Source organism: Delphinus delphis, chromosome 5, assembly GCF_949987515.2.
Source record: "Delphinus delphis chromosome 5, mDelDel1.2, whole genome shotgun sequence".
NCBI classification, from domain to species: Eukaryota; Metazoa; Chordata; class Mammalia; order Artiodactyla; family Delphinidae; genus Delphinus; species Delphinus delphis.
The window spans coordinates 3,358,211-3,385,890 of NC_082687.1; the positions used below are offsets into that span (position 1 = coordinate 3,358,211).

A 27,680-nucleotide genomic window follows, 5' to 3' on the forward strand; every position below is an offset into this window, starting at 1 on the left:
GCCTCGTCCTCCTCCGCTAACCCCCGGCTCCTACCTAGTATGGGGCCGGAGCGGGCGTGGGCTCCACAGCCAGACCTCGGCTTTGCAGTCCTGCTGCCATCACCGTCACGCAGCCGTGTGGTCCTGCGCGCGCTCCTGAGCGTCTCTGCTGGGCTGCTGCCTTCTCGTCGGTATAGTGGGAAGCGTAGCGAGCGCTTGGTGACGCGGCCAGGAGGTTGACGCGCGGTTACCCTTGCAGAGTGAGAGCAGCGCCTGGTCCTTGGTAAGTGCTCCGGGGCTGGGGCACCCACACCCCAGGGGACAGGATAGCCCCGGCTGCTTTGTGCTCATCACTGCACTCAGCACCCCATCCTGCTGGGTCAGCGTTGCCTGTGCCTGACTCTGCCACGGCCCCACAGGGTCAGGGGTGACGTGCCGCGTCCATGTGTTCATGGGGGGATACGGCGCACGACACATGTGTAGGCACATTTGAATAAATGAATAAGCGACGGCCCTGTAAGCAGAATGCCTTCGACTCAGCTTTCCTCCCCTTCTGTGAAGTGCTTTTTAGCTTTCGTTGGGGGCTTTGCATGAGGAGAGACGTGATAGAAAAGACCACCTCCTGGTTGGGCCTGGGGTTCTTTTGGGAGCTTCTGGGGTTGGGACTTTGCTGCTTTGGGCGCTTCATCCCTGGGGAAGAGGCGGTGCATACCGACAGGCCCCTGCAACAGGTGCCGTGGCCTCGGAGCCAGGGTTGAAGTGGGCTCCGCTCACTGGGCTGGAGCAGGCTGGACTCGAGGGGAGCGCCAGGTCCGCGCTGGCCGTGTCTGGCATCCCCTCGTTCTGGTCACGGCCGCGCCACCCGGCTCTAAACCCGTGCTTGGGGGGTTCTGTCGGCCGTTAGGCATGCTCTGGGCACCGTGTAGCCTGGAAGCCACTTGGCCTTAGTCAGGAAGGAAGACAATGCAGAGGGAGAAGCTGATGCAAGAGGAGAAGAGTTTCTGGCCGGAAGTAACGAGAGAGAAGCATTTTCTGCTCCAGGGTGGAGATGGGGCTTCGCCCTGGCAGCCACCCCGTGGTGGGGTGTTCTCGGTGAAAAGAATGCCTTTCTTAGGGGCAAGGGGGGGAGGACGGGGCTCGCTGGGCCGCCGTGATTCCTTTGTTCAAAGCCGTTGGCGGTTCGGCCCGCTAAGAAGAGTGATACTGGCGATCAATTGCTGTGAGATCTCTCGGATCTCAGGGGCGGTGGTGGAAAGCAAAGACCAGCTGCAGGCTGGGCTTTCAGGGCAGAGCCACTGGTGGGACAGGGCCCGCTTCTGAGTGTGTCCAGCCTTCCTCCACCTCCCCTGCCCTGGTGGAGTGATGGGCCACGCACGCCCACGGCTCTGCGCACTGTCCGTGTGGCCCGCCGGGTGCGATTACGAGCGTGTGCGTGCGTGTGTGCGCATGCGCGCCTGTCCCACCTCTTCTCATCCGCTATGTGACTCTGGGTGGGTTGCTTCCTGTCTCTGCGTATCTGCAGGTGGAGATAGAATCCCTGCTGATGAGACGGTGCGAGCGCGGTACCATGCCAGGCCGGGTTAGCACAGCGAGTGGTCCCACGTGCGGTGCTGCCCCCCGCTGGGCGTGACCCTTGGCTGGGACTGGTGTCCCGGGAGGTGGACGGAACCCCTCAGAGCCCCTGCCGGGAAGCTCATGAGGGGCGTTTACCTGCGCCTCTGCCAGTAGGGGCCGCGAGCGCTGTCCTTCTGCCTTCCCAAGCCCCTGGCCGCCTTGTCATTGCTCCTGCGTCTCTTTGTTTGTCTCTCATACCTCGCTGAGCTGCCCCCAGAGCTCGAGGGACCGGACACGCTCACGGCAGCCCGGCTCCTTTCATCCTTCTTCTCTAAGACGCGCCGCCTTCCACAGGTGCTCCCCAGCCCCGGGGTCTGAGAGTCTCTGCCACCCTGCCCGGCCCTCAGCCTCCAGAAGGGGAGGACTGGGGTGGGTGAGAGAGAGAGACGCAGCAGGCTCTTACCACGTGGAAGCGACTTTCACATAGTTAAGATGGTAAACATGCTGTTCCGTTACGGAGAGCAGCTAGTTCATGCACTTTTAGAATAATGGGTATATCACAGGGGGGTTGGCAGGATGGCCAGTACTCTGACCACCTCTTATAATGATGCTTCTGGCGTGCATTCTGAGCTCTGAAAGTCACGGGTGAACTTACAGGACCCTGCACAGTAAATCTTCATTCAGAAGCATCTGTTGAACGTCTTCCATATTCCAGGTACAGCGAACTGTTCGGATACAGGGCTGAATGAGGCACATCACTGCCCCGAGCAGTTCAGCCCACGAAGGTTCATTCCATACGGTTCCGTTGTAACAGGTGTAACAGGAGTTAACAGTGCGCCATGAGGCAGAGGCCGGGGGCCTTACAGAAGCGCCCAGTAAATGTCTGTTACGTGATCAAGGTCTCCAAGCTTGGTAGATGCCTTCATTTTTCAGGTTGTTGTTTTTTCCAGCACTTTCTTAGATTTTTTTTTTTATCTTTCCGTTTGGAGAGTTAGATACTAAATATATATATAAGTCGTTTTGATATTTGAGCTCATAGTTTTTAAATCCTTGTTGTCCTTCCATCTCATCTGCAGATGATTTACTAAAAGTGAAAGCCAAGTTCACGTGATTCAGATGTGTCCGCTAGTTCCCTGCAGACCTGACTCAGGGAGCTGGACAGTGTGGGGTGAGTGTTAGGTGAGAGGAGTGGCAGTGGATGGGACGTGGCATTTCCTGCAGGACTTTGCGGTTTCTCCCCAGACCCTCAGGCTGAGTTGCTTCCAGTCCCGTATCTGTCCTCGTTTTCTGTTCAGGGTCCCCAGATACTCCAGGCTTCAGACGTTTCTTCTGCAGTGAGAGCCCGTAGGGCGTTCTCACTGTTGGTGCGTTTGCAATACTAGGAATTTTGCCAGTTGTGACCAGCGACGGTTCAGATGCAGGAAATGCTTTTGCAAAGTCGCCACTTCCGTGGGGCCTCCCAGACCCGCCCGCCACACCGACCTCGGCGGTGACCCTCTGTGTCCTGCTCCGCGTCCCACGTGCCCCCTGCGTTGCGTGGGGTGAACCGTGAGGGCCGCGCACGTCTGCCATCTTCCGTGCTCTGTGGGCCTTTCACGGAAGGGTTGCACGTGGGTGACAGGTGTGTGTGTGCGCATCTGACGGGGCCTGAGCAGGTCGCAGACACTGAGACCCAGGTAACAGGGGCCGCTAGTCCTTCCCCTTCGCTAGAGGAGGCGCAGGTGACTGTGGGCAGGGCTCTGGTTAACTGGCACTCGCCCCGCAACTGGGGGGGGGTCTCTGGGACCCCCGGAGGACAGAGACACGAGCTGCTTCTCTGGAGCTTGTGGAGGGCAGAGGGAGTGGTCCTGGAAGCCGGCCCGGGTGCCAGGTGGTCATCCCCCGTCACTCGTGGATTCCGTGTGTGCAAGCTCGCCTACTCCCTGAAACTGGTTTGTGACCCTCAGATCAGTGCTCTGGCCGCTTTTATGGTGGATCAGGGCCGCGGGCAGGCTGTCAGAATTCTGCCGCCACCCGACGTGCACCTCCCAGCTGAGGGCAGAGGTAGCGCTTGCCTTCCTTGCAGACACACGGCCTCTTCGCAGCCTCTTTCCTGTCGAGGTGGGTTTCTCTTTGCATTGTTGTGCCCTTCGCTGGTGACGCGGCTGTGGAAACGGCCCCAAGCATGGTGCCAGCGCGCTGTCCAGTGTGCCCAGGCAGCACGGCCCGACGGAGAAGGCGTGCGGATGCGCTGCGAGCCCGGCCTGCGCTCTGACACTGTTGGCTGCGAGTTCAGTGTGAAGGAAGCAACGGCGCCTGTGCAGTGACAGAACCGCGCGTGAAACAAGGCTAAGTGCTCATCGGCCGATGAAAGGCCTGTGGCCAGACCCTGTATTTCCCCCGAAAGCAGCGGTTCCGCGCTGGCTAAGTCCGTCTTCCTGGGGCGTTTACAGCGCGCGTGCACCGCGCTGGACGCGGCCGGCGCCGGGAGGCGGAGAGTGGGCCCCGGCTCCTGGAATGAGCCCTGGGCTTGTTCCGGCTGAAGGACTGACGAGGTGGCCTCAGAGCCAAGCTTGGTAGGGCTTGGAGGTAAAGAAGCGAAGCCCGCATGGACTGGCACGGGGAGACCGTGGGTGGATGCTGTCGACGGAGGGTGGGCCTGGGTGGGGGGCCGCAGGCAGAGGGCCCGGACAGCTGCGGCGCAGACGGGGAGGCAGCGCCCGCGGCACAGCACACCCGGCCCCGCCGGCAGCCCGCGGGTGCGGAGGCGATGCCAGGGCCCCCGCGTGCGGCCGTGGGTGCCTTCCCAGAGGTTCCACGCACCCTCAGGCGAGATCGGGAACCCGGCAAGTTGCGGTGTAGACGCGGCTGCGTAGAGGCCCCTGCAGGCGTTGGAGGAGGGGCGGGGTCTCGCTGCACAGACACGTGTGCTGTTTCGGCGTACAAGCCCCACCCCCTTTGCCAGGGCGAGTGGGACAGGGACCCAGAGTCAGCCAGGTGTGCGGGTTAGGTTGGGGGGGGCGGGGAGGGAGTGAGGGCCGGTCTTGAGATGCTCCGCCTTCCGCAGAGCGGAGGGAGCTCTCGCTTGCAGTTCCCTTGTTCTCCGCGGGCGCCCACGGCCCCTCCGTTCCCAGTTCCCCTGTCCTGCGACTGTTGCTGGCCCGGCCCGAGGCTGGCGGCGGGCACCCTGTGGTTCGGTACAGAGGGAGCCGTTCCCCTCGGTTCTCCTGCGAGGGGTGGGGCTGAGCAGCTTCCTCTGATGCTCTGAGAGGTTCCTGAGCAAGGCCGGCCTTCCTGGCGTCCCCCCTGCCCTGCACCGCGTTCCCTGCCAAACTGCCCTCCGGGCTGGAGATGGAGGAGCCGCCGGTGGGACACGTCCACGCTGCTGGCCTTCTCCTTCGGGGATGCCTGGGGCCGCGGCCAGCGGCCGCCCGGGGCCAGCCCGAACGGAGCTGTGCTCCGAGGGTAAAATTCACGTGTCGTCCATTTCGTCTTTGTGTTTTTTCAAATGTGAGTATTAGAAAATTTTAAATTGTACGTGTGGCTCCCCGTAAATTTCTGCGGGACAGTGTTTCATTGCTCCCTTTGAATTTCTAGGAATAATTTGAAAACGCTGTTCCATGGTACTACTTCTAAAGACCAAATTCTTAGGTGCACTTGTCTTTGTAATTCCGCGGAAGTTGCCAACGTACCTGAATGTAGCTCTTGTAAACAAAAGGAGTACTGTCGTGAAGACGAAAAATCTCCCTGCGGAGAAAAAATTCTCCTAAGAAGTTTACTCTTTTCTTGTGGAAATTCTTGTGTAATTCGGTGTCACAGGCAACATTCATCTGTACTGGGGGGACCGTAACCGAAATAAATGTTAGCGTTAGCTCACGTTTTGGACTAAGTCCAGTCGGATTTTTAAATGCGTGATTATTTTTCACAGGAGCACTTGACTCTATGCCGCCTTGAGCCATAATGAGGTTTCCCTGTCCCTGAGAGAGTGACTGTTTTCGGAACCTGGGTGAACAAGCTGTGTGTGAGGCAGCCTTAGTGAGTATGACTGAAGAGGGGTTATTTCTAACTTCAGAACCACTTTCCGAGTGCATTCTCTCTGCTCGGTGTTAGCTTTTAGCAACACAAGGGAAACACAAAAGAAGTGAAAGACATGACGCTCACGTCCTCAAGAAGCTCATCGTCTGGTTTAGAAGCTCATAGCGGACATTCTAACGTCCTGCTGGGGAGAGATTAATACCTGACATGGAGCAGCTAAAGCACTGCAGTCTGACAACTGTTCATTACCAAGTGCAGATTCAGGGTCACTCTGAGTAAGCACCGCTTTCGCGTGTGTTCTCTCTCGGGGGTTGTGCGTGGCCAGCAGCGGGACCGTGGCCCTGTGTGAGACGCAGGGGCTGTGGCTCAAGGTGCGGCCGAGGGGGAGGTTACAGCAAGGGCGTCGGAGGGCTTCTGAGCTGCTGGAAACAGCCAGCCTCCTTCGGGACTCTGTCTGTCTGTGAGTCCAGTCTTCCCATTGTAGATGTTGGAGCATCTTCAGGAGAAGGGTCCCTGTGGGGAGCGTTTACAGCATAGATGGCCCTGGGTTCGGGTCCTGGAAGAACCCGGAGGCTTTGGCTCAGAGAGTTAGACACACAGGGTGTTTTAGTGGGCGCAGTCGGGGTGGTGGAAGGGACCCAGGAGCTGGAAAAGAAACTGATCCGTGGAAGCAAGAGTGCCTTATGTTCACTCGGAAGCTAATGACTTCATAGATTTCACTTCCCAACTGTTGCACTAATTTGTTCTAGAGCTTATCGTTCCCGAGGGGCTCTGCAGTGGGTTTGCTTTGGAAGGCTTAATCGCCTGCAGCTTCCAGAGACTTGGCCCTGTTTGAGGAGGCGGGTGGGAGGCGACTGTCTCGGATAAAATGATGATTTGCCAGATGTCATTGTGGCCGAAGTTATTTCTCTTGGCTTCGTGTTGTATCAATGCAGTGCAGTCGTCCGTGAGCTTAGCCACTCAGACAGGACAGTGAGTGCTTTTGGATGGGCGTGTAGAAAGGAGGATGCGCCACATCTGTCTGAGCGGTACGGTTTCTCAGGGGGGCTTTCGCACGCTCGCAGCGAGCAGCCTTATCCACCTCCCTGGAGGGCAGAGTGAGTTTCACCATCACCATTTATTTCCAGTTGAGGAGACGGAGGCTCAGAGTCACATGGCCCCTGAGTGAGGGGGCCGGAGCCGGACACAGCCCTGGGCCCCCCAGACCGCGGTCCTTCCCCTCATGTGACACCCACCGACCGTGCTTGGCCCTCGGGCTGCTGGGCCGCCTGGTCCCCAGCCTCGTCATGAGGAACTGAGTCGGGAGGAGCACGTCTGCTGATCAGAGCTCACACCCTTTCCCAGCTCTCTCTGCGTGTAACTGACTTCTGCCGACTCCCAAGCAGCCCCCTCAGTCCCTGTGGCTGCGACAGCTCTCAGAGCGCTTGGGGACTCCGGTGCATTTAATTAACCAGTGATAAACTTAACATGAGAAGCTTTGCATTTTAGTTAGCTCTGTTACGGTGGCATTGCTGTTGCGGCTCTGTTAAACCAGACCGAAGAACAGGCGAGAAGCACCTTCTGTCACTAACTTTACTCTTAACCTGACCTCTAGTCGGGTTCCTTGAATTACTCTCATTACCTTTATCCTGCTGTGTACGTCGACTGTTCCATTGACTGGACTTGTAGCCGGCCGAGAATGGGAGGGCTGCCAGTAAGAAAGCTGTTGCCATAGTCCTGGTGGGCCCGGGGCTCGGACGAGGTGTAGCCGGGGAGGTGATGCGGCTGCCCTGTCTCCGTGGTTGGGGGGTGAGGGGGCGACGTCAGGAGGGGGCCAGGAGCGCCACGTGCGCCACGTGCAGCTCCCTCCCTCCCTAGCTTCCATATCACCAGTGGGGAGGGGAGAGCGGGCCTGGGTACTCTGGGTACTTCTAGGAAGACCCTCTCTCCCCCTCCCACCCCCCAGGACACGGACGGCCCCGTCACCCATCGCACACCTGCTTCGAGACTGTTCCCACACTCATGCCACTTTCCTCTGTGTCGTCAGCATCCTGAACGGGGCCTGGCGCATCAGCGTCTGAAGGGGTGAATGAATGGAGCCCTCGTCGTTAGAGAGCGTGTTTCCAAGGCAAGGTCACCAATTATTCTGCAAAACCAATGAGATTATCTTGATAAATTGTAGAAGAGCGTCAATTGCTTTTTATTTTTTTTTCATCTTATTTGGTGGTTCATTTCATTACAGCACGGTTTAATTGGTAGCTCCTAGTAATTACAAAATTATCCCAATGGCTATAATAGTTAGAATAATAATAGTTGTTGGTGTGATACCATTAACAGTAATTTGATTGAATTCTTTATTCCTCTGTGAGATAAATAGCTGTATCCCCATGTTATAAATGTTAAAAAAATTATAAATGCTTCAAAGCATTTTTAAAAATGTTATAAATGTAAGAGAGGGTGGGCGGGGGGAAAGTCCTTTTCACAACAGAGTTCTTCTCCAGGGAGATCAGAGACCAGTCCAGCGTGCGACACAGGCGTGTAGTTTACCTGAATAGCACAAGGCCTGTGAGGGGCTCCAGAACGATGGGAGGGCCTCCTGCAAGGGGGTCTGTGTGCTCAGCCAGGGGGGCTGGAGCTTCGGCTGTGGCCTGGGGGTGTGAGCTGCCGTGTCTCAATAGGGACAGCACCTTAGGACATGCCTTTGCTCGTACAGCTCTGCGTTGTACCCCGAGCAATCCAGCATCTGCTTCAAAGCACCAACGGAAAAGTTTAATGATGTTATAGCTATATGTTCAACGGAAGAGAGACGGAGACAGACGGGGAGCCCCTTCCTAGGTATTTCTCAAAACTTACTTCTCGTGAGTTACACAGTTTGGGTGAGAATTAAGGCAGTTTTGAAAGGAGAGATGGGACCCCTGAAACCTGGCCATCCCGCAGAGCTGCTTGAGGTCTAATAAGTCGAGTGAGGCGCTGTGCTGGACAGGACTTGACTCTTCCGCCTGACTCTGTCACCGTGTGCCCCGGTCACATGCTTTGCAGAGGGTGATTCCCGGGCCGACACCCCGGCCCTGGAGCTCAGCCCCGAACCTCTTCCCCGACCCGGCCCGCTGACACTTTGCTCAGGTCCACACGCTAGTGGCAGCCTGGCCCGGAGTCAGAGTTAAACTTTAAAAGTTGTGTAATCCGTTGTCACCAGTGTGTTTCTAACTTCTGGAAGTCTTAAAAGTAATCCTGGTTGTCGTTAATTTCTGAGAAACGGGGGAGGGGGGCCGGGCCAGGCTGTAAAAGTCATAGGGAGGGAGGGTTGTAGATCGAGGTCTGATACTGGGCCTAAAAAAGTGACAGAAGCTTGTCTCTGAATTGCCGGTTATCAGGCTGACTCCAGGAAGAGTGAATCACTTCACTGCGATGGCAAAACAAGCAGTGCTCCTTCTCGCGGGTGGAGAGTGTCACCCCAGAGAACCTCTGACCCGGCCCTAGCGAGCCTGGCTGCCGTCTCCCTTGCTGTTAAGGTTGAGGTACAAAGCAGTTAGAGCCCCAGTTTCACTGCGAGCCTCCTCAGAGCCACCTGTTCACTTAACAAGCTTGGGGACCTCCTGGAGTCTCACCTTTCCTTTCCTTGTGTGCAGCTTAAAAATCCTCTCGTTGGGGCTTCCCTGGTGGCGCAGTGGTTGAGGGTCCACCTGCCGATGCAGGGGATGCGGGTTCGTGCCCCGGTCCGGGAAGATCCCACATGCCGCGGAGCGGCTGGGCCCGTGAGCCATGGCCGCTGAGCCTGCGCGTCCGGAGCCTGTGCTCCGCAATGGGAGAGGCCACAGCAGTGAGAGGCCCGCGTACCGCAAAAAAAAAAAAAAAGAAAAAAAGAAATCCTCTCGTTGTTAATGCACGTTGTGCTGCTGCTAGGTACTAAGCTGAGTCTCCAAATAAAGGGAAATTGGGGAGTTTTGTTTTTAGTTAGGTGCTTTAAAGGAGTCTACAGCTGCAGCGCTCTACCTTTGCTGGCTTATGTAAGTATTACTGATAGCAATCACACGGAAGGAAAAGCTGTGTAAGTAGTACAGCAGTCTCATAGTGTACGTGCTTTGCTTTTCCTTCCAGCCATCTGAGATTGTTTTGACTCTGACCATTTCCTTACAATAAAGCCCTCAGAATTGTTATAGAACAGAGAAGTGAAGTGATCATTACTGGTTTGGCAGCAAGAGTTTAAAAACGTGAAGTCGTTTTCCCCGTAGTTTGTGAGTAAGGCATAGCTGTTGTTGAAAAATGGAAAATGGAGACTTGAAACAGGAAAAGCATTCTGAGTCTCGCTGCGCACAGCCGTTCTGAAGTTTCTTTTTGGTTCCTTTTTCTGCATTTGGTTTTCTGGACTCACGCTAGTTATCAGAGTGCCTCCACCATTTTGTGTTGTATCCGGTTCTTTTTATTCGGCTTTGTAACATCAGAATTTTTCTGTGTTTCACAGATTTCAGGAAGGCATGACACATGCATTCATTCTTTCAGTGGCTGAGAGCCTCTTCCATGCTGGGCGCTGAGTGCTCTGTCCTCAGAGTCCGGGGGTACGGGAGTGGGAATAATCTGGATCATGATCGGGACTGCACAGAGCTGTGAACTTTCAAATAGCTTTGATCTGAATCTGAAAGCTCAGTTCTCTCTCCGCTGCCTCCTCATTTTAAATCAAAGCAGTCATATCGGTTGATTTTATTGTCCATTCCGTCTAACTTGGTATGGATCAAAGTCCCTCCGTTTAGGAGTCCGAGCCTTAGCTGGGTAGGTCGGGAGAGGAGGGCGGAGCAGTGCCCGGGAGGGGTGCTCCTGCGCGGGGACTGTTCTCGGGGCAGGGTTCATTGCCGGCGAGATGTCCCACGAGAGACTTGGTCACCGCAGTGCACAGACTGGGACTGAGTGAGTGAGAATCTGGACGTGTCGGGGCCGGGGTCAGAGCTGGAGGAGAGAGACTCGGACATGACTGTCGAGCCGGGGACATTCAGCCTCCTCCTGGATGGAGGAGGGGACATCCGCCCCTGAGGACCGAGGACCGAGGCCGGCCGGGGGGAGGCATGGCTCCCCTGGCACTGGCAAGGGTGCCCCGAGTCCCGGCTTGCCCGGCCCATGGCGGTTGGCGCCTTGGCCCGTCTGCTGCAGAAATCAGTGCCGCTCACTCCCTGTGACCGGCGAGCCAGCGGGTTGTCACTGCCCGCGTGGCTGGCTGCGCGCTGCCGGGCTTCCCGAGTGCGAGCTCGTCTGGTGGGCTTCCGCAGGTCCGGTGGGCACCGCCCACTGACTGCCGTCCTGAGGGTGGGCGGAGGCTCCAGCAGCCACGTCCTGGCAGACGTGGTCTTCGTCCCGCATCTGTCTGCAAGCCCGTTCCCCGAAAGCATGCTGCCTCCCCCTGCCTGAGTCCATAGCTCTAGCCCAGCAGGAGGCCTTCTTTTTTCAAATGTGATACTTTTATTAAATTTAATTAACTTATTTCATTGAAGTGTCGGTGATTTACAATGTTGTGTGAGTCTCAGGTGTACCGCAAAGTGATTCACTTATACATACGTATATGTATTCATTTTCAGATTCTTTTCCCTTATAGGTCATTAGAAAATATTGACTGTAGTTCCTTCTGCTATTCAGTAGGTCCTCATTGTTTATTTTATATGTAGTAATGTGTATCTGTTAATCCCAAACTCTAAATTTATCCCTCCCCCTCCCCCTTTCCCCTTTGGTAACCATAAGTTTGTCTCTATGTCTGTGAGTCTGTTTCTGTTTCGTAGACAAGTTCGTTTGTGTCATATTTTAGATTCCACAGAGAAGTGATAATATTTGTCTTTGTCTGATTTACTTCACTTTGTATGACAGTCTCTAGGTCCATCCATGTCGCTGCAAATGGCATTATTTCATTCTTTTTTATGGCTGAGTAATATTCCATTGTATATATATACCACATCTTCTTTATCCATTCATCTGTCGATGGACACTTAGGGTGCTTCCATGTCCTGGCTATTGTAAACAGTGCTGCAGTGAACATTGGGGTGCATGTATCTTTTTGAATACGGTTTTCTCCGGATATATAAGCCCAGGATTGGGATTGCTGGATCATACGGCAGCTCTATTTGTAGTTTTTTAAGGAGCCTCCGTACTGTTCTCCGTAGTGACTGCACCAGTGTACATTCCCACCAGCAGTGCAAGAGGGTTCCCTTTTCTCCACACCCTCTCCAGCATTTCTTGTTTGTAGGTTTTCTGATGATGCCCGTTGTGACCGGTGCGAAGTGGTACCTCATGGTGGCTTTGATTTGCATTTCTCTGATGATTAGTGACGCTGAGCGTCCTTTAATGTGTTTGTTGGAGGCGAGAATATACAGACAGGAAATGTACGTGTTCTGCTGGCTGCCTGCTCACAGCAGCAGTGCCCAGATCAAGAAGGAGTTTACGAACATCCTGTGACTTCCTTGGTGTCTCCTGCTGGGGACCGCGCTTCGAGAGCCACTGGTAGGAGGGCTTGCTCTCAGTCATTCCTGGGTGTGGGAAAGGCATGAGGGAGGGAGGGGATGAGCCCGTCAGAGGGTCCGCTGCCGCGGCTGTGGGTCCTAAACCCTGCCCGCCACCCCTCCTCTCCGTTTATGCTTCCCTTCTTTTCATCAAGGTAGTGTGAAGAGGCAGAGGGAGAGTCATTAGGTAAGACTGATGAGCCTGGACTTTTGGGGGCACTGTGTTAGGCCTTCGTGTTTTCTCTCTGCAAACCCACGTCTCAGCTGTGGTTTTTGAGTTGATTTTTCTTTACACACAGTGATCACTGTTTTTTGTCACCTGAAGGGTGACGCTTTAATTCTCCCAACTCTGAGTCAGGGCTGGGGATGGAGTCGTCCTCGGCCGCCACGTCCTGGGGGCTGGAGGTGGCCCCGGAGCGCCAGACTGGAAGGACTGGAGAGAGGTCCTGGGGGCTGGAGGTGGCCCCGGAGCGCCACGCTGGAAGGACTGGAGAGAGGTCCTGGCTTGGACTGGGATCCTGAGTGCCAGGAACCTGCCTCGTGTGGTCTAAGTGGCGCTTTTGCTCTTCTCCGGGACCATTGGGTCCAGTCCTGGGCTGTGAGGTTGGAAGCGCGGCAGATGCAGCTCACAGACCTGAACCAGGAGCCTGCCTTCTGCGCACGTGGCCAATGGGTTCACGCTGCCACGCTGCTCCATCCTCTCTTCCAGCCTGTGACACAGCTCGCCCGTCGGGGCGGTGTCCGTGAGGGCGGCAGCTGCTCCAGCCAGCGTGCAGAGCTGTGGGTGGGCTGCTGGGGCCAGCGGGTGACCGGGGACGCTTCTCCCAGCATGTGAGCCCGGCTGAGCCATGTGGGGAGATGGAGAGCTTGACCATGAGGAGGGGCCGCGATGAATGGTCGCGTGCATGTTACCCTCTGTGGAAAAGCAGGGGATCCAGCGTGGTAACGAGCGATGGAGCCCGTAGGAGAGGATTCCGTTTTGGGAAAGAGAAGAAGGAGGTCACAGGAGGCGGGGTCAAGGTTGAACAGGATGTTACCTTTCTCTCACCTACTCCACGCACTGCTCTCGTGTCTCAGAAGAATGGATATGACAGTATCATTATTACTTGTTTTTCCATTTACTGAAGAAATTTTAAAGCTCCCATTTAAATGTAAAGCAGTTTAGAGCCATATTGTGGCATCCCCTTTGAGTACAGTGGTAGTGGTTTTGATGCACATCTCTACTTTATTACATACAATCAGATTTTGGACTGTGGAATTAGGGTTCTTAAGGGGGAAACATTAAATGGAAACGTTAAATGGTAAAATAGCACAAGTCACGTTGATTGGAGTGAACGCGAGATGTTAAAGCTTCTAAAGGAACTTGTGCTGCGCGAAGTAAGAGAGAGAGGGAGAGTTTGAGCGCACGCGGCGCCCTGTGCTCAGAAGACACTGTCAAGAGGCAGGCAGCTTTCTGTGGCTGGATTCATGCCCTAGTTTTAATGTAAATACTCAGTGGTGCTAACCCAATTAAGAGGTCATGTGTGAGACCTGCACAGAGGGAACTGGTCTTGAGACCCAGTTTTTATCCTCAAAGAATGTATGATCTGGGTAGCATCATAAGATGCAGATACTTCTCTACTGCCAAGCAGTTATGTGTTAAGTGTTAAAAGTGTGTTTTTGGAAGATCACGGCAGAATTCAAGCCTGGGACGTCTTCACGGGGAAGCTGGGCTGTTCACTGGGGAAGTGGTTCTCCAGCAGGTGCTTCCCAGGCCAGGAGCGGCAGCTCCTGGGAACTAGTTAGAACCGCATTCTCAGATTCCACCCCGCATCTGCTGAATTGGAAACCGGGGGTGGGGTTGGCCCATCACTGGGCATTTAGGAGCCTGTGAAGTTTGAGCACCGCCTACGGGGGAAATGGAGGCTCAAGCTGTGCTGGCTGAAGTTAGGGAGAAACACTGATGGAGAAAGGAAAAGCACCCGTCACCGAAACACAGCTTAAGTCTCGATACAAAGGCTATAGGGCACCGTGCTGATTCCTTCTGTTGCTCATCCTGGCACGTTAGGTGAAGGCTGAGTTTGGGTCAGAGTTTCCCATGCCAGTCAGCTCAGTTTCTGTTTAAGGGGATTCTTTCCCAATGCAGTTCCATCCTTATTTCATCCAAATGTCCTTTGTAACCACGTCATTTTCTTATTATTCTTGTCGTTTAAAAGTGTTCGCATCGGGGCTTCTCTGATGGCGCAGTGGTTGAGAGTCCGTCTGCCGATGCAGGGGACACGGGCTCGTGCCCCGGTCTGGGAGGATCCCACGTGCCGCGGAGCGGCTGGGCCCGTGAGTCATGGCCGCTGAGCCTGCGCGTCCGGAGCCTGTGCTCCGCAACGGGAGAGGCCACGGCAGTGAGAGGCCCGCGTACCGCAAAAAAAAAAAAAAGTGTTCACATCGTCTGGATAGGGGATACAATTGCATTTTTATAACAGTGTTTGAAGCCTTGGGAAGATGTAAAATGTTAGAATGATTGAACGGCTTTGCGGCTAACTGCTAGGAAGGTGTATGTCCAGAGTACATATTTAGAAAGGGTTTATGTCCTTTCATCAGGGCCTGGATAAATAAGTTTTAGAGACTGAAGTTTTAAAAGTGAATTTGTTTTTTTACACATAGAAAGTGGGATGTGTTCCCCCAGCGTTTCCTCTACAGATTTTATAGAATCTAGCTCCTTGGGCATTTTTAAAGGCCCTGCCCCCATCCGCATGGAACGATGCTTTCATTTCTGCCGTGATTTTAGACAAGGCAAGCCAGGCCCTGGTGAGCTGGAGGCATCTGCCTGGGACCTCGCTTGGGCCTCCTGTCAGGTGGGCGTGATGGTGCAGGGGGTTCCTTCTGACCTTTGCTTGCTGGGCTGCCTGGGCCGAGGTGGACAGGTTAGAGCTGCTGAGGTGCTCTCAGTTCCTCTTGTAAAAAAGCGAGAGTGGTTTTCCAGACAGTTCAGAGGAAGAAAAGAGGAACCCATGAGCTCACCGTGGCCGCTGAAGTTAAGCCTTGAGCTCCAAATGTTCCCTCCCTGGAGAAATGGATTCACTTTCTCCCAACCTGGTCCTGTCTGTCATTTGAGCCTGTGCCGCAGAGGAGCCGGTCACCATCGTAGGTGTGTTGCAGTCTTTCTCTCTCAGAGGAGGGGGTAGTTAAGATCTTCTGTGGGTTTGTTACAGAGGAACTTTAGGGGCACATATACAGTAAAGTCTTCAGGTAACTGAGACTTCTGCCACGAGACCGTTAGACCTCGTCACGCTTGCAGAGTGAAATATGTGTGGCTGCCGTGTGTCGATGCACTTAAAAGCCCTCTGAAGCCTGTCGATGAAAGATTAATCAATAGTCGATCTAAGAAAGAAAGAGAAAATTTTATTTGAGCCAACCTGAGGATTATAACCCGGGAGACGGTCTCTCAGAAAGCTGTGAGGACCGCCCCGCCCGTTAGAGGTCACGGCACAGCTAGATACATTTGTGAGACAAAGGGTTACACGTCGGATGACGTATAGACAGTTTACACAACCCAGATCTGCACGCAGAGTTAGTAGAGCGTCATCCAGACCCCGCACAGGATTAAGAAGGAATGTAGTCTCCTAAGGAGGTGTGGTCAGTGCGGACACACGGAGCTTGCCGGCGGGGAGCAAGGAGGCCCACACGGGCAGAGGAACATTTTATCTTTAAATTTTTCTTGTCTTGCCATGAAGTATGGATTTTATTTCCTCAAACTAAAGACCCAGCTGAGGGCTCATCAGATTTTAGGGCTCTGTTAATATTTTCTTCAGCCAGATTCCAGGATGACAAGAGGAAAACAAGTTGGGACAGACCCTTGTAGTTTTTTGTATCAAGACTTGACCTGTGTTTTAAGGACCAGTGCTTTTTATTTCTTCTAAAAGAGAAAATTATTTTTTCCATGAATTCACAATACTATGGAAAAATAATATTGATACGTATGATATATCGATATGTCATATAAAATGTGTAAAATATAAACGTGTATCATAAAATAGCATATATATATCACAACATATAACAAAAATGTAAAATATGTATCATAAAAATCATATGGAAATATGTAATATATCAAATGCATAAAATATAAGTATATAAAATATATTTCTTAAAATATAACAAAATATAAAATATGTATCATATAAAATACTGAAGTATGTGATATATCAGTATATATCAATATATCACAGATATATCATATTGATATATGATACCATAGTATTATTCTCATTTTACAGTTGAAGTATATTCATGTCAGAAGTCAAAACTGAACTGCTTTTGTTCTTGGGTTCTGCTAGTTCAGGGCTCTCTCAGCTTGAATATGCTTAGGAATTAAGAATCCAGTGCAAGAGTTGTGAGGGTTTATGGCTTCTCAGCTTATTATTGCTTTTCTTGCATAAATAAATTAAATTCTATACTGGTATTAAAGCCAGAATGCGTCCCTGCCCACCCACCCCCATGTCACCCCCTGTGCATTAAGCCCTACGTCCGTCTGCTGAGGGTAACCATCTCTCTCCCTTGCTCTGGGCCGTTTTGCAAGGTTGCAGAGTAGGACCTGTCAGCTGACACTTGGTCACAGGAGAGCCATTCACAGGGTGGTGGCCAGTGTCAGAACAACCTTGCAGCTGAAGGCGAGTCACTGCATTTCTCTCACAGCCCTGTGAGCCCTGTGAGCCATATTCAGAGGTCTTGTGATGAATTAATTGGCTACGACGTCATCCCCAGCAGGGCCACAGATGGAATGAGTCAGTCTGAGCTGCTCAGCCGGTTGAGTGTTTTTGTCCTTTGTAACCGGAGCACAAACCCAGGAACAGAAGTAGGAAGTGGGACTTGGACTTGTCAGATTGTAATGGCTTTGCTGAGAGCGTGTTTTACAGTGTGAGGGATGCATCTGACTTCCCAAATCATCGGAGGGCTTAATTTACCTAACAAGCGAATGTTCCTGTTTTGTTTTTGTGTAACTTCTGGAAGAGGAAATTAGTAGGCTGCAGCCGGGGAGCTCGTGTACGGGGAGCGCAGGGGTCATTTAAAGCACAGCTGGTCACTGAGGAAATCCTCCAACAACGGGACCTTCCAGGTCCACGCGGAGAGTCAGGACCACCCAGAAGAGGGCTGGCCCGCCGAGGAGATGTGTGGCTGCTCAGCCAGGACCACAGCCCGGCCGGGGGGCCGGCGGGACGCGGCTGGGGGTGTGAGCGATGGGCAGACGCACGGGACACTTGCGCGCTCGAGGATTTGCAAGTGCGCCACGGTGGGAAGGGTCACCGATCCCCCGGAACTCGACAACAGGTTTGAAACTTCAGTTCTGTCTCAGAATCTCAGAGAAATGTTTCTGTAATTCACTGGGCACCAGGGAGATAAAAGCGTGTTGATGGGAAACTTCAGTTTGCAGACAGGCACGGGGTGGCTGGTAGGTGTGCAGACACGTCCTCCCTTTACGGAAAAAGTAGAGGATGGGCACTTCCTAGTGGCTGTTTGGATTCTGCTGCCCTGTGCTTCCTCCTGACCCTTCCTTTGCCGCTGCTGGAGCCGCCTGCAAGCAGCGGTGCCGCCTGTCCTGTGTGGAAGCTTGAGCTGTGGTCCCACAGGGGCTGTCGGGGAAAGGAGGTGCGGCGCCGAAGGATCGGCACGCTGACAGATGGGGCGCGGGGCCAGGGGCCTCACTTCTCAGTCTGGACGGTGTGTGGAGGGCTGGGCGTCTCCAGCTGGAGGTGGGTGGTGACGGAGAGCCCGGGCTTCCTCTTCTGGAAAATCCTTTCCACGGGCAGGAAGGAAGGCGCTGGGATGAACCGGGGCTCCTGATGCAGCCCATCAAAGGAATAGCATTGTTCTGGCTGTATTCTCCTCTTTTCCTGATGTGCAAATAGCGCTTTATTCCAAACTCCTGCTAATTCTGTGGTACATATTTCTCAATTACTTCACCGTAAATTTAATAATACCTTTTGGGGGAAGAAAAACACGTTGTTTTTTATCTTTGGTAATCAGTAATTACATACTTTTTTTTTTGCCCATATAACTTATTTATTTATTTTGGTTTTCATTCTGTACTTTTGTTGATTTATTTTATTATTTTTTATACAGCAGGTTCTTATTAGTTATCCATTTTATACATATTAGTGTATACATGTCAATCCCAATCTCCCAGGTCATCCCACCACCACCCCCCAGCCGCTTTCCCTGCTTGATGTCCATACGTTTGTTCTGTACATCTGTGTCTCTATTTCTGCCCTGCAAACCCATTCATCTGTACCATTTTTCTAGGTTCCACATATGTGAGTTAATATACGATATTTGTTTTTCTCCTGACTTACTTCACTCTGTGTGACAATCTCTAGGTCCATCCACATCGCTACAAATGACCCAATTTCGTTCCTTTTTTATGGCTGAGTAATATTCCATTGTATATATGTGCCACATCTTCTTTATCCATTCCTCTGTCAGTGGGCATTTAGGCTGCTTCCATGACTTGCCGTATTCTTTTAGGTTGATTATTTCATCCATTTTGGAAGAATTCATTCATTTTATTAGTAGTAGCTCTTAATTGAAACACTACTTGTAAAGAATTTTAGTGCATTCAGTGAAACAGAAAAGTTCTTTGGGAAGTGCATTTCATTCCAAAATTTTAGTTAGATAGACAGTGAGGAGGGCCAAAGAGTAAGCTCTGATTCTCGTGATTAGTGTAAGTTTCTAAATTCGCTTAAATGTTTCTGCTTTTTTCCTTGTACGAGTTTTCTCAAAATCACTATGACTCATAAACTGCTTATCCCATAAAGGTCGTTCTTGGTTGACAGGTAATCAGCATATGATTTCTGTCATGTAAAAATTGTTGTATTTCTTCAATGGAAACTTAGTAAAATGGTATATAGTCCCCCGCAGGGTAGGCGCTCACAGATTGAAAATCCCGTGCTGTCCACTCGGTCACAGAGGTTCGCGTGGTGTTCAGATACGAGTTCCACTTGTGTGCTCTCCGTGTCTGTGTCTCATCTAGAAAGGACGGCTGAGTGGCAGGAGGAGCCGGTGGTGGGTTGACACTCAGTCGTCTCGAGTCTTGACCTGGATCCGACCCTGATCCCAGCTCTGCTGCACGGAGGCCGTGTAACCCTGGCGAGTCCCCTCCTTTCCTGGGTCTCACTCTCAACTGTTCAGCTGTGTAGCTGGTTCAGACTACTTCTGAAATTCTCTCCTTCTCTGAGATTGTACAGGGTAACATCAGGACCTTCTGAACTTCCTATTCCTGTTATTCAGGCAATTCTGGATTCCCCCAAGTAGGTATTTGGGGTTCCAGGGGTGGCACCCACATGAGAAGGTGGCGACGTGCAGGGCCACACCAATTCTTACAGAAGTTCTAAAGTTTTCGGTATGAACTTCTGCTTCTCACTTTCAGTGAATTTGCTATTTGAGGCAGGATTTTAATCATTTTTATGTAAACAGTACTTTTAACTTAACAAGAAGTTTTCACATCCATTAGCTCCTTTCCTTAGTTTAATTTCCTTTAGGTTTACTTCTCAGGTGCTGAGACGTTTTTAGACTTCTGTACCGTGGTGACGTGTGTGTCATTTAGTTGGAATTCATCTCTCGTTGGACCAGTTGTCTTGGTCCCTTTCCCACTTTCTCTTCCCCTTTGTACAGCCTGGAAAAGGTGTGCGTTGTGTGCAGTACTGTGCTTGGTTTCCTGAGTTTCTCTGGGACTCGGGTTGGTCTCAGGATGGAGTGAATCATCGTTAGGCGCTTGAGCACCCAAGTGCTCACGAGTTGTCTGTGTGTCCAGGTCAGGTGGCAGCCAGCCAGGTGTGACTCCCAACGCCTGCTTTGCTCTTGGGTTACCTTAAATCCACAGTTTCGGGTGGTCGTCTTAGCCGAGCATGCTGATGAGCAGTTTCTTCTTTTCGCTTTTTCCTTCTCTCCTCATGATTTTCCACTTAGGCAAAGGTGAAGAGAAAGATACCACAAACACGGTGGAGAGGTGCCAGGTACCTAACAGTGGCACGGTGTAAACCTGGCGCAGTGCAGGGCAGAGAGAGAAACGTTCAATCTTCCCTCCGTGGTTCTTGTGGAATGAAACATTTCAGACCTGGGAACTCCGAACTACGATGCTGGGCTTCAAATGTAATTGCTTCCAATCTGCTTTCTTAAAGCTGCTAATAACTTGATTTTCCCAGCTTTCCCAGCAAGTTAGATACATCCATAGGGCTGCTTATATGCGGACTCTGGGAGGATTTGCCATGTTTATCCGTGAGCTGCTGTTTCTCTGATGGCAGGAGAAAATTCGACACATCTTGGCCCTGAAAAGTGTATCCCACACATGCCGAGGAGGAAGTGAAACAGCCCTTCAGAGTCAGTGGTGCCTGAAGTTTCACATCTTGACATTTAGATTCAGAAGAGATCCGTTGTACTGCTTTACGGTCACCAGGACGGAGGGAGCAGAAGTAATGAGTGTAGATCTCTGATTGATCTACGATTTGGATGAGCTAATTTTACTGAAAAAGGTAGAGCCTTCGCTTGTCTGTGCAAGGATCTTACGGAGAAGACAAATACAGAAACCGGGCTGTGTTTTCCTCGGTGCGCGCCTCACGGAGAGACGCTGCCCGTGACTGCACCACCGTCTTTGTTTAGGGTACTTGGGGTTCTGAAGATTTTAGTAAAAGGCTACTAAAGGGAGGGTCAGGCAGGCTGGGGTGGGGAGGGGCGGGGGGTGTTCACTGTGCTTTCCACCTAGAAACACCGTGAAAACCTTCCTGCTTAGGAGATGGAGCTGCCGGACAGGTTGAGTGCAGGGCCTAGGCAGAGCCCCGCCCGGGCCAGCTGACAGCCCCGTGCTGGTGACCCACTCCACAGGGGGCTGCAGACGCGGGGGCGGGCGGGGGGACTCTCCCAGATGCCTGGGCATTGCCCCACACGTTCCCTGACCTCCCTGCCTGCCTTCCCTTTTCACTGACTTCCTGTGCCACGAGGTTTTCTCTGCCTCGTTAAGAGAGTCTGTTTGCACTGGTTGGTGGATGGGATTTCGAGGTGTCATCTGAGGATGAGTGAATGGCTGCAGGAATGCAGAAGTTGCTGCAGAGCCCTGCTGCTTGAGATTCAGAGAACATTCATCTCTGAGGCCGCATCTCTCAGGGATGAATCAGAGCAGCCTCCGTACGGGGGCTGCCGCATGTAAGCTGCCAACTGGCTGACACTCCGTCTGGCTCTTATTCTGATAAGTATCGACGACAGGCAGGGTGAAGCCCTTGTTACTCGTCACCGTAGAGAACCGTGTGGAGAGGGACAGTGTTCCAGGCAGAAGGCAGGTCCCTCCAGCTGTGGGGTCCACAGCGAGGCGCCGGGCGGCAGCCGAAGGCTTTTCCCCAAGCTCTGCTGGCCGGGGTGCATGGCCACGGCTCCTGGGTCTCCTGGTGAGTCCTGTTGTGAGTCAGGCTGAGGCTCGCCTTATCGCCTTATTGTTACAGTAACAGAAGCTGAATAACCGCTGAACAAGGGGAAGCAGGCCTCGTGGGAGCTGGTGAGAGCGATAACCCGTGACCCGCCTGATGTCATTAGACTCCCAGCCAGACCTCACCAAGGGGGACCCAGCCGGGGGATTCCCGGCAACGCGCCTCCCCTCCGTGGGATCCCGGCTTTATGTGGAGTGTTGCGCATCCGTCAGACATCTACATCTTGAAGGGTTTCCTCCTCCTCTGACTCTCTGACCTTTCTTAGTTCAGAAAGGTTAAAAATAACCCACAAAACACTACTCTCGGGTCTTCACAGAACAGATGTGAATTAAAATGCGGTCTTTTTTTTTTTTTCTCACTATGACATTTTCTTTCACTTTCATGCCTCCCCCTCCCCAAAGGCAAACAAAAGAAAAAAAAAAAAAACCCAAAACCTTGGTAGAGCTAAGCTAGTTTTTCCACTTAGTGATTTTTTAAAGAAACTCACTCCTAACATGTGAGAACATAGAATGTGGCACCAGGTTTAGGGAAAGCTCCTCTGATCTGGGACCTGCTCTGCCTTGATCTCACCATCTCAGGCTCATCTCCCCTCGCTGGAACTCGCTGTGTCTTCTGGGTGGTCACCTCATCTCTCTGTCTTTCTGTTTTCTCTTCTAAAAGAAATTAAAGTGGTGGACCGGGCGGGTGATCCCCAAAGGTGTGTTCTTAAAATGTGGATTCCGGAGCCTCACTTCAGATCCACCGGACAAATTCCTGGAAGTGGAGCCTGGGAAGCTTTGTTCATTACAAACAAACACGCAGAGCCTCTGGGGTTAGGTCTAGTGAAGAGTCGGGTCTGGGACCACCAGATGGGGTGTCTGAGCCCCTCCAGCTCCAACATGCCGACTGTCTGTCAGGAACCGACAGGACCCAGGGATGTCAGACAGATGTGAGGACCTTGGCAACCGAGGGAGTCATAACCGTCTCACCTGGGGAGCAAGCCACGTGGGCATTTGAGGAAGCATATTCTCAGGAAAGGGAGGAGTAAGTGCAGAGCTCCTAAGGCAGGAACATGCTTGGCGTGCACCCTAACCAGTGATGCCCGAGGGATGCAGCCAGTGGGCGGTCCTCCGCGGGCCCGTGAGTGGGCGGTCGGGCCTGCAGCTGCGCACTGTGGTGGGAGAGGAAGGCGCAGCTTGCCTGCCCCCCAGCCTCTCGCCCATTGGCCTTTGCTTGAGAACAAACATTCCTGCCACGGAGCCTCTTTTCTTTGTGTCTAACCATTGTTCTCTCCAGGCAGTGACTGCTGCCTTCGTGTGAACTGCTTTTACGAGAGCTGATGGAGGACCACGGTAGGCTCTGCAGAGCCCGGTGCGAGGCCCCCCTCCTCCGAGGTGGGCGCACGGGCCCCAGGGGAGGCGGCCTGCGCTTCTGCTGAACCAGGGACAGAGACTTCGGCGGCCGCATGCAAGCTCAAGTAACGTGTCCTTGGTTCTCGTCTTCACAGGGAATTCTCTAGCAGTCTAAATGATCTTCAGAGAATAATCCTATTGCAAACTTAAAACCAGTGCTTATTACTCAGTTCCTATATTTTAAAAGTCCCCTTGACCACTGAATTTTTATAAAAATAGACTCTATGTTTTAGAGCAGTTTTAGGTGCCCTGGAAAGTTAAGCAGGAAGTTCAGAGCCCCTGTCTCCTGCCTGCCCCTCACTCACCCCTCCCCTACCGTCAGCATGTGTTACAGCGGATGAACCTGCAACTGACACATCATCATCACCCCAAACCCCGGTTTACATTTGAGGTTCACTCTTGGTGGCGTTCATTCTGTGGGTCTGGACAAACGTGTAATGAAACGTACCCATCAATAGAGTGTCATACAGAGTAGTTTCACGGCCCTAAAAATCCTCTGTGTTCTGCCTGTTCACGCGTCCCCTAACCCCCCGGCAGCCCTGATCTTTTCAACTGTCTCGATAGTTTTGCCTTTCCTAGAATGTCATTTGGTTGGAATCATGCAGTTCGTAGCCTTTTCACGTTGGCTTCCCTCACTCAGTCATATGCATTAAAGTCTTCTCCATGTCTTCTCATGGCTCGATAGCTCATTTCTGTTCAGCACTGAATAATGTTCCATCATCTGGAGGTACCAGTTTATTTATCCAGTCGTCTACTGAAGGACGTCTTGGTTGCTTCCACATTTTGGCAGTTGTGACTAAAGCTGCTGTAGACATCCACGTGCAGGGTTTTGTGTGGACCCAAGTTTAATTCCTCTGGGTAAATGTCAAGGAGTATGGTTCCTGAGTTGTAAGGTGAGAGCTTATTTAGTTTTGTAAGAAACCACCAAACTTCCGGAGTGGCTGCACCAGGTTGCGTTCCCACCAGCAGCGAGCGACAGTTCCTGTTGCTCCACAGCCTCTTAGCACTTGCTGTTGTCAGTGTTCTGGATGTGGGCCACTGTAATGGGTCTGTGGTAGTATCTCGTTGTTTTGATGTGTATTTCTCTAATGACATATGTTGTGGAGCACCTTTTTCATATGCTGATTGGCCATCTGTACACCTTTTGTGAGCTGTCCAGATCTTTTGCCCGTTTTTAAATTGGGTTGTTTGTTTTCTTATTGTTGAGTTTTACGAGTCTTTTGTATATTACGGATACCAGTCCTTCATCGGAATTGTCTTTTGCAAATATTTTCTCCCAGTCTGAGGCTTGTCTTCTTCTCTTGATGTTGTCTTTCACGGACCAGAGGTTTTAATTTTGATGAGGTCCGGCACATCAGCTGTTTCTTTCATGGAACGTGCCTTTCTGTGTGGTCACCACCATGCTCAAGGTCATCTGTTTTCTCCTGTGTTATTCTAGGAGTTTTAAAGTCTTGCATTTGGGGTCTGTGATCTATTTTGAGTTAAAACTTTGTAAAGGGTTTAAGGTCTGTGTCGAGATTCTTTCTTCTGAGTGTGGGTGTCCACTTGTTTCAGCACTGTTTGCTGAAAGACTGTCTTTTCTACAACGTGTTGCCTTTGCTCCTTTGTCGAAGGTCATTTGAGTGTGTGTGACTCTGAGTCTGGGTCCTCTGCTCTTCTTTGTTGATCTGTTTGTCTGTTCTTGCACCAGGACCACGCTGTCTTGTTTACTGTAACTGGAGTAAGCCCTGAAGTTGGGTAGTGTCATTCCTCTGACTTTGTTCTTCTCCTTCAATGTCCTGTTGGCTGTCCTGGGTGCTGTGCCTCCTTTCCACGTGAACTTTAGAACCAGTTTGTCGATATCCACAAAGTAACTTATTGGGATTTTGATTGGGATTTCATTGAATCTTTAGACCAACTTGGGAAGAACTGACGCCTTGAGTCTTCCACCCGTGAACATGGAATATCTCTCCATTTATTTAGTTCTCCTTTGATTTCCTTTATCAGAGTTTTGTCGTTTTCTTCATATAGATCTTGTATACATTGTGTTAGATTTATACCTAACTATTTCTTTTGGTGGGGGGATGCTAGTATAAGTAGTATTGTGTTTTTAATTTTAAATTGCACTTGTTAATTGCCAGTATATGAAATATTTAAAAAATATTTTAACAGGTATATTTTTCAGAACATGGCTGCATTCATGTCAGGCTAGTTGCATTCTCCTTTTTAAATGCCTCCATCTTTTTCTTTTATATTGTTACTAAACTTATTTTTAATATTTTTCTTAAGCATTTTTTCTGATTATCACAATGGTACAATTTTGTTACAAAGCATTTGGAAAATGCAAGCCAATATAAAAATGAAAACCTAAATTACTAGCAGTGCTATCACACGACTTTTTACTCCTATTAATACTTTGATTTATTTCCTTGCAGTCCTTTTTGGTACATGGATGTAAGCTGCACTGTGTTAACTAAACCATATATTGATATATATGTATTTTACATATATATGTATTATAAATATATAATACATATATATATATATAATCTGTTTTCTTACTATTATACCACGACATTTTCCCCATGTCAATAAAACATTTTTTTTTTTTTTTTTTTTTTTTTGTGGTACGCGGGCCTCTCACTGCTGTGGCCTCTCCCGTTGCAGAGCACGGGCTCCGGACGCACAGGCTCAGCGGCCATGGCTCACGGGCCCAGCCGCTCCGCGGCATGTGGGATCTTCCCGGACCGGGGCACGAACGCATGTCCCCTGCATCGGCAGGCGGACTCTCAACCACCGCGCCACCAGGGAAGCCCAATAAAACATTTTTAAGACAATTTTTAATGACTTTGTAGTATCTGAAATTGATGGCCTCAAAAATCTTGGGTATGTTCTGAATGGATGTGAAGGTTTCCAGTTTTTGACGTTACAACCCTATTTGTGTTCAAATATCTGATGGTCTCCTTGGGAGGGCATTTTCCTTGGAGATTTTCCTTGGAGGAAGTCTGAAGGAGACCCATTTTCCTTCCGCAACAGAATTTGAAAATTGAGACACAGAAATTGGTCAGGTAGGTGGGAAACAGGCAGCGTGGGTTACAAGGGGCCGTGGCCTGTCGACGCTCAGGAGTCAGCACCGCTTGCTCACTGGTTCTCAGCATCCTCGGACGCCCCGGCCTTGCCACGCGGGACGCGCCCCGTGCACCTGAGGCCGGGAGTTGAGGACCAGGTCAGCATGTGTGCTCTGCAGGCAGGTGGATGCCAAAGAGTGAAGGCAAGTTGTCCATCAGAATTGATTCCTCTTCCCCGGGAGGCCAGTGGGCGGGCTCGTCAGAACTGGGCCTCTGCTGGGAACCTGGAGGCAAAAATAAGCAGGCCTCCAGCCCTAACGTCTTCTCTAGGTTCCTAAGTCACTTCTTAAAGGGTATGAACGTGAGCGTTTTTCCTTAACATCTTGAAGAGGATTTTATCTCCGTGTCTTCAGACATAATACATTCACTTGGTTCAACAACAAAAAATATCCATCTGAATCTTGTTGTTCCTACCTCTTTTTTCTTCCCCATCCCATTCAGGTAATCAGTTTTATTAGTTTGCTATAAATTTCTTTTTTTTCTCATTTTAAAAGCCATGTAACACTTTCATTTTATTATGAAATATTCGTCATACCGAAAGTGCAGACTATGCTATATTAACCATATGTGTAACCACAGCCCAGTTTTCTTAAATCTTAACATTTTGCCACTTTTGCTTCACATGTATGATTTTTTAAAAAAAGAACTAAAACATTAGGGAAGTAGATGATGCTTCCTGCATCATCCTTCCTGGGCCCCATCTCCCTCCCTTCCTTCCAGAGGTAACCACGGTCTGAATATGGTAGTTCGCATTCCTCTGCATATCTGTCATTTACTGGCTGGGATGTATCCATAAATCGTACTGGGTTACACGTATTTAACGTTTTAAAGTGGATATCATACTGTACGTATTATTTTGAAGCTTACTTTTTTATACAGCTGCATGTTTTTGAGATCCGTTTGTATAACTCCAGGTACCTCTAGTGTGTTAATTCCAAAATCACTATAGCACTCTACTGTGTGAATATGCTACAAATTATGTATCTGTTAGTCTATTAATGAACCTTTCTTTTTTTTTTTTTTACAAATTTTACTATTATAAACAATGTTGCGGTGAATAGTAGTATCACATGTGTCCCTGTCTGCACATCTGCATGGATTTCATAGGGTGAAAGAAATGGAGTTTAAGTTTTAGGAAATGTGACCCTTTGGCTTTACTCAATATTCTCCGAAGTGAGTGCCCGACTCCCTTCCCACCAGCAGTGCATGGTCGTCCTCACTGCACACCACCCTTGGCGCAGGGTCGGTTAAAGGGGAATGTAAGTGGAATCTCGTTTTCTTCTAAAGCAGCTTTATCGAGATGTCACTCACTACTACAATCCACCCATTTGAAGTCTATCCGTACTTAAGTGGATGTGCTGTGTCCTCAGGGTTATACACTCATCACCACATCAACTTCGGGACATTTTCATGGCCCTTGAAAGAAACCACCCCCCACAGAAGTTGGCTGTCGTCCCCCGGTCTCCTCAGCTCTAGGCAGCCACTCATTCCCTGTCTGTCTCTGTAGATTTGCCTGGTTCTGGACGTTTCCTGTAAGCAGCAGCGTACAGTCCATCATGTCGTATGTTCTTCCGTGGTTGACTTCTTACGTTTACGTCATGTTTTCAAGGTTCACCCGTGTTCTGGGCATGTAATGGCATTTCGTTCCCTTCTAGTGCTGAATCGTATTCTGTCGAGTGGATAGGCCGGATTTTATTTATCCAGCGAGGGACGTGAGGTTTTTCCCATGTTTTG

General features: G+C 51.0%; 1 protein-coding gene across 3 annotated transcripts in view; it reads left to right on the forward strand.

The window, feature by feature from the left end:
• The window catches only part of FNIP2 (folliculin interacting protein 2), a 125,011-nt gene that overhangs the window by 19,318 nt on the left and 78,013 nt on the right, over window positions 1–27,680 (forward strand). Inside the window, exon 1 of one of the 3 annotated variants that reach the window (XM_060011945.1) lies at window positions 9,233–10,428. The exons of the other annotated variants lie outside the window; for them this stretch is intronic. Coding sequence (XP_059867928.1) covers window positions 10,382–10,428 — 47 coding nt within the window. The 5' untranslated portion in view covers window positions 9,233–10,381. Of the gene's footprint in view, window positions 1–9,232; window positions 10,429–27,680 lie in introns of those variants that run through there. 3 annotated transcript variants of the gene reach the window in all.